At 44.1% G+C, this 7,336-nt stretch overlaps 1 protein-coding gene across 1 annotated transcript; it reads left to right on the plus strand.

The window, feature by feature from the left end:
• Positions 1-4,780: 4,780 nt before the first annotated feature.
• On the plus strand, positions 4,781-5,572 carry LOC118411843 (zinc finger protein 723-like). The gene is made up of 2 exons (XM_035814332.1): positions 4,781-5,101; positions 5,291-5,572. The coding sequence occupies exons 1-2, from the start codon at positions 4,781-4,783 to the stop codon at positions 5,570-5,572; spliced, it is 603 nt and encodes a 200-aa protein (XP_035670225.1).
• Positions 5,573-7,336: the final 1,764 nt, after the last annotated feature.

Here is a 7,336-nt window from a genome sequence, read left to right on the forward strand (position 1 = left end):
AAATATGCTGGTGTGCGGGACTGTGAGCGTGCTTCTGTAATGAGATAGTATACAATTTGCTTTCTAATCACATCTCCCCAATTCATACTAGCACTTTTGGTACATTTTTTTTTATTTCAGTGCCTTATGTTTGAGGATACCTTCGACACCAACAAATTCTACGAGCCGTTCCGGGTGGAAGTTAGTTCCGATATCTGGAACAGCAGCACCACCTCGCGGTTACACTTGGAACTGCTTAAGTCCGAAGATGGCGCAAGTGAACCTGTTGCAGACCTTACCCTCGGTGAGTTCGATCGCCAGAAAGTCGTGGCTTATATAATAACACATATAATACATAAATAGAGCCGTTATCAACTATCGAAATTTGATAGCTTCAACCTGTTTGAAACGATAAGAGTGCATAAAACACAAACCTATCAGCATCGGTTACCTTAGACATTTACCTAAATGGTTACGGTCAAAATGTCGTTAAGGATATAATCATTAACCCCCTTCACGGCTCTGATCATCCAGGCCACTACAAGCGAGGCCACACTGCCGAAGGTGTTGACAGCGGACATTCCACACCCACGGAGTTGGTGGAGTCTGTGAGGCGACAACTGGAATCTTTTGACATTGAAGGTATTCTTTTATCAATGCAAAAATATAAGATTTAATCTATTGGCAACCAAAACTCAATACCATAGCTTTGTACAAAAAAAAAACAAATCAAACAATTTTTTTTATTCTCGGGACATAAGGTGTCATTACATCTATGCATACGATAAATGAACGTCTCTAAGATCAACATTCTTTTAGAACTGTGCGTGGTCTAGTATCAACCAGTTTAAAGTACATTACAGCCTGATCGACATATCGCGATGTAAGTCAGCAGCAAGTCAATTGACTGGAAATTCAATCACCTGTACGGTTTATACGCGCCATACCAAGAACACTTCAATGACACTAATTTTTAATTATATGCTTCTTCAAATGCTATTCAAGGCAGAGGTTCAGTCCTGTTGGTTGGAGACGAATACTGCACATCAAAGGGTGGAATCTCCACCATCAACCGCCAGGTGGCGAGCAAGCTGTCCGCCGCAGGTGCCAAGGTCTACGCTACCGTGTTGGGGGCAAGTCCACAAGACGAGAGGGATGCAGAACGAGATGGAGTGAGACTCCTCAAGCCTCGTCTTGATGTTGACAGTAGCGCGAAGCCGTCCTTAGAATGGCTGACTGCGTATCACAGCGTTCACTTTCCGCACATCCCATCAGATGTCTGCTGCATTGTGGGACATGTTGACGTCACAAGCAGAGCGGCAAGGAAGATCAAAGAGGAGCGGTTTACACTCGCTAAGCTCGTCATGTTCGGTCACGTGACGCCAGAGGAGACGGAGCACTACAAGAGTAACGAGAAGGCCCTGGGTGTGGGGAGGAAGGAAGCAAGCATCCAGGACGACATTGGCAAGGCTGATGTCGTCTTCTCGGTAGGACCGCGCATTCACCGCCATTACGACAGGTTCCTCCGTCGGAATCACGTGACTCACCACATCTTCCTACCGGAACCTTCCAAGGTGTTCCGTGAAGCAAATGTGAGCTTTGGAGAAGAAAGTAAGCAAGTCCAAAAGCCAGAGAGAGTGGTTCTGTCCATCGGCAGGGTGCGGAATGTGGAGAGGCTGAAAGGTCACGACCTGGCCGCAGGATCCATAGACAAGGCGGCACAGCGGCTTGACAATCAGTACACACTGAGGCTGAGAGTCCGCGGCATCGATGAGAACGACTTCAAGAAAAGCAAGAGAATCCTGGAGAAGAAGCTGAGATCCGGCCGGGTCAAGCCCACCCTGCTTCCGTACGGCACTCAAGAGGAGATCCGCCAAGACATGGAGGCCTGTCACCTGGTCCTGATGCCGTCCCGGGCCGAACCGTTCGGACTGGTCGGCCTGGAGGCCATCGCGGCAGGAGTTCCCGTCCTCATCTCTGAGCACTCGGGCCTTGCAGAGCTGATAGAGGAGCTATCAGACAGGCTGGGGCAGCCCACGTTCCGCCACTGCATCGTCAAGATGACGGGAGACACCGCGACCGACGCTGATGTAGAGAAGTGGGCAGAAAGAATCGAGGACGTCCTCAAGAACGCCAGGTCAGAGTTCGCGGAAGCCCGCGCCTTCAGGGAGAAACTGCTGGCCTCCAAGTACTGGGAAGAGTCTCACCAGACGTTTCTACGTGCCTGTGGCATCACTGGTAAGAAACCTTGGTCATGTCTTAATATACCTTGACAGATAGATAGTTTGTGAATCTATGGACAAACTCGTCAATGTTTCCATCATCCATATACTGTTTTATGTTATTTCATAACAATGTTGTTCTTGGCTCATCGTTTGAACTCGTGTACTTCACAGCCACCCCCAGTGCCCAAGCGGAAGGTGGAGATGCTGAAGCCGATGACCCCAACTGAGGATCTGACGACAGTAGATCGTCTATGTCATTGAGTGTAAATAAAGTGGTTTGACAGTGAGAAATAATTAAAACGTCTAATGATGCTGACGATAATCTACCTTAAAAATTTTAGACAATGCCTCGCGTCAAAATTTAGACATTAGGTAACTCATTAACTTTTTGTGCATAAGAGATAAGATAAATCAGTAATTAGACAATATTATCTTTCCCTTAATTAAAAGGATGAAAGTAAGATTGTGGAAAGAAGCTGACATTAGTCCAGAATGGCCTTTTTTGAAAATTGATATGTGGTTATCAAGATGCTTCAACACTTTTCAATTCTATAACAGGAATGAACTGAGTAATTGATGGTGTATTACGATATGTTTTATGTAATTTCGTATTTGTAAGCATTGTAATCTTTTGTCGTTAAGTTTTTTTGCATAGGTTGTCATAGTCTGGAAAAGACTAACTGACAGAGAGAGATTATGATATATCAATAAAACAGTCACATGTAGGGACCAAAGCCCACAATTTTTTCCCATGTCTATCGATCTGGTATACAGTCAAACCTGTCTATAGTGGCCACTCAAGGGACCGGACAAATGGGGCCACTATAGACAGGTGGCCTCTGTATAGAGGTGGCAACTTGTAGATAAAATACCCATGGGACTGACAAAAAGTGGCCACTATGGACAGGTGGCCCTTCTGTAGAGGTGGCCCCTAATACAGGATTGACTGTAATTTTTTCTCATGTCTATCGATCTGACGTCTATGTTGAGACATTGAAACACATCTGAACACCAGGTGTACTTGATCCATTTAAAAGGTATTTCTTTTCAATAGATCCCTCCACTTTCGTCAATGTCATAGGTTAAAAAATCTTTACTTGATCGCTACTTGTTCTCTTTTTGTTTTTATTTTCTCTATTATCAAGTGCTAACCTTGGGAGAGTGCAAAATAACTACATGATAAAAACAGTTGCTTGTTTTCTCTTCATCATTTATCTCAATATTAGAGGTTAATAGAATCTTTTGCATAAAACATTGTAAAACCTAAGTTATATACTAATTCTTTATCACGTCACCCCAACTGACAACATAAAAATTAAAGAAAGTTAAAATATTTGAAACTTCGTAATAGCGTTACATTCTTATTATGCATTTTTAAATGAATGAAATCAAACAGTCATTCTGGTTTTGCCAGTTGAAAGCGGTGTATAGTATAGAGGTTAACGTTATTGACATAGATATCCTAAATAGCCGTATTAGTCAGACAGATTGCACAGCCTGCTGTTGAAAACCGTAATTTCTACATTTCCAACACCCAGTCGGCAGCAGTTACAGCCGTTTGTATGCACCAGACAGAGGTTATGTCAGCTGAATCACAGTATGGTACATATAAAGGACAGCGAAGCGGCGTTTTCACATCACCATGGTAACCGTGTTCTGTGGGGACCATGAATAAATCACAACAGTGAAATGCACTTTCTCAGACACTTATAATGAGTAATGCCTGGTATTTAGGCATGACAATAGATTTTGTGCTTCTATGGGTTCAGAAATTTGATAGTAAACTCCGACCGTAGCCGACACTGTTCTACTTGCTCGTAATGATCCCGATAGATGGATATACTAGTACTCGTCATTAATTCTAGCCGGCATGTGTTATCCAACGGGATGTGACTTTACTCAGCTAGCTTGAAGTCCGCGATTCCTGCCTCATACGCCTCTTGGCTTGCTTGCTTTAAAAGATAAAAAGTTGTTCATCATCATCATCCACTGTGTTCTGCCTCTAAAGTATTGGCAGAGTCCTGTCCATAACAGGAAATTTACAGCAGTCATTAGAGAACATATCACTGTGTAACAGTATCATTTGGGATCTTCAGCTGGGCTGAAGATCTCGGACCGAAGTTTCTGGTAGGCATTTTACAGCATGTTATTGTCACTTGACTTTCAGCGTCTCCGACACATAATCAGCAATATTATTCATATGAATCATTGTCTTTCTGGGATATAACGTTACTCTACTCTATATTAAAGATGGAACTTTCTTACACATACCTTATAATATGCTGAACACCTGGTTTCTATACAGAAAAACGAACTAAAAGAAAGGGTGACACAATCACATTGCAGTTTAAAGCATGACCAAAGCTTGAAATCAATCGTCATATAATTAAGGGTTAATGACCCGCCCCGAGGTGTATATGGTGTCATAACGCCTGGTCCTTTGCTATAACCACCGAATAAAACCACCGTGTGAGCGCTATCGATGTTAAACTAAACACACCGGTGACATGCCTTACATGTATGGGGAGTGTTCATTCAAGACACATTGGCAGTCAAGCCTGACAAGACACATTAAGATGGTACATACCAGAGGGAAGCCGTACAAATGTGACCAGTGTGACTTCTGCACAGCTAGGAAAGGGGACCTGGACACACACATAGCTGAACACTCCGGTGAGAAACCCTACTTATGTGAGAAGTGTGGGTACAGGACAGCCGACAAGATTCAGCTATCTCGTCATATGAGGTTGCATCTCCATACAGAACAAAGGCACCGGTGTGACCAGTGTGCCTTCAGCACGCTTTTGAAATCGAGTTTGGACAACCACAAGTTAAAACATGCAAGTGAAAAGCCTTACATGTGTGGGGAGTGTGGGTACAGGACAGATCACTTCTATGTTCTGTCTACGCATATGAAGATACACACAACACAGCAGTCGTTTAAGTGTGGCCAGTGTGCCTATTGCACATCTAGAAAATCAGCTCTCATTCAACATATGGCTATGCACACTGATGAGAAACCTTACATGTGTGGTGAGTGTGGGTTCAGGACAAGATTAAAGTCTGCCCTGTCAATGCATATGAAGAAACATACAGAACAGAAGCTGTACAAGTTTGACCAGTGTGACCACTGCACAGCTAGGAAATGTTACTTGGACAAACGCATGGCTAAACACGCTGTGGAGAAACCGTACAAGTGTGACCAGTGTGACTTCTGTACAGCAAAGCAAGCACAGTTGGAGAAACACATAGGTAAACACAAGCACACGGCTGATGAGAAACCTTTAATGTGTGGTTTGTGTGGATTCAGGACAGGTGTCAAGTCTAGTCTGTCAAGTCATTTAAAGAAACACAGAGAAGCTGTGTGATAACAGCTTGGATAAGAAAGTACATCTGGAACTACACACAGCTTAAAAAGCAGACGTGAGTACCCACATGTCCAAACACTCTGGTGAGAGACCCTACATTTACATGTGTGGGCAGTGTGGGTTCAGGACAGATGTATTATTAGTACATGTAAGTCTACCCTTTCCAGACACAGGAAAATACAGTCTTGACAAAAGTATCAAGGCTGTCTGGATCAAGACCTACTAGTAGCCAGCATGTTCCAGTTGGGTAGAAGCCGTACATGTGTGACCACTGTGGTTTGTGCACTGTTTGGTGAAATGCCAAGGTACACTCATTGTGTCGAGGTATGAGGTTTTAGGTGGAAAAAATGTCAAATGTAGGTACAGGAGAGAACTCAGGAATGTTAGAGAAAGTTACGTTTGTTAGACATCCATGTAGAGAAAACTTAATGTAGTAGTTCTTGCTTTGTGCCTGTTGTGTTTAGTGTCACATACAATGTACATGTGGGGCAGGAAGTTACCTCACTATTTCTTTAGTAAGATTTTGGAGGTGCGGGGCAAGGGCTAGGGTTTTGTCTTCAATCATAATGCTTAAGACATACTGACGGGGGGGGGGGGGGGTACCATTCTATGTACACCATGTCAAAGTGTGAATAAATATAGCTTAGTTATTTGTTAGAAAGTGACAGAAGTAATCAACAATGTGTTATGCAGGTTATTCGAACGAGAGGTTGAGAGGAAACCGTGGGGGGACTGCAAGAAGGCAGAAACTTTGTAGAATCAAACAGTATGTAACAAACAGATCCGATACACATGTAAATGGCTACCTGAGTTGTAATAACAGAACCAGGGTACTTCGTAAGATACCACTAGTTTCTACTGGTCATACTAGGCCAGCACAACAGTGTACCAGGGCTTTTCCTAGCGTGTTTCTGTCAAATGTTCGCTCGCTGATCAGTAAAAAGTGTGAGTTAGAGGCCACTCTGGCCAGTCATTCTGTACAGCTAGCGTGTATTACTGAGACATGGTTAACACCTCAGATCCCGGATGATGTTTCATCGATTGAAGGGTACAGACTGTTCAGAAGGGATAGACAGCACAGTCGGGGTGGGGGAGTGGCATTGTTCATTGCAGACGATATACCAGCAATAAGACTACATGACCTTGAAAATGACACACTGGAAGTAATGTGGCTGCAAGTTAGACCAAGGTGGCTGCCTAGGACTGTTCCGGTTCTTTTCCTTGGTATTGTGTATCATCCACCGTGTAATAACGATAAGACTGGGTCTTCCAACATGACTCAATATCTCATTAACTCTTGTGACTGGTTGTATCGAAAACAACCCCACGCTGGTTTCCTGATCTGTGGCGATTTCAACAAATTGCCGCTCCAGAACCTGTTCACAGTGCATCCCCACCTGAAGCAAGTAGTGACGCAGGCCACTCGGGGCTCGGCCACGTTGGACTTGATCATAACCAACCTGGCCAAACACTACCGCAATCCACTCACACTCGCTCCAATTGGCACTGGAGATCACTGTTGTGTTCTTCTTCCGCCCCGCGTTCAGCTACCACCGAGAAGCAAATCGGCCAAGATTACTCGGAGGGTGGCATCTGCTGTGGCAAAGTTGAACCTAGGGCTAGCACTGGCCACGGCGGACTGGTCTCCAGTGTATGAAGCAGTCTCTGTGGAACAGAAAGTTGGAACATTCTACAAGCTGACTATGGGTCTGGTAGAGGATCATCTTCCTGCAAAAGCTCTTCGGTGAGGGCTTGTGACAAGAA

Source organism: Branchiostoma floridae, chromosome 3 (assembly GCF_000003815.2).
Source record: "Branchiostoma floridae strain S238N-H82 chromosome 3, Bfl_VNyyK, whole genome shotgun sequence".
Classification (NCBI taxonomy): domain Eukaryota; kingdom Metazoa; phylum Chordata; class Leptocardii; order Amphioxiformes; family Branchiostomatidae; genus Branchiostoma; species Branchiostoma floridae.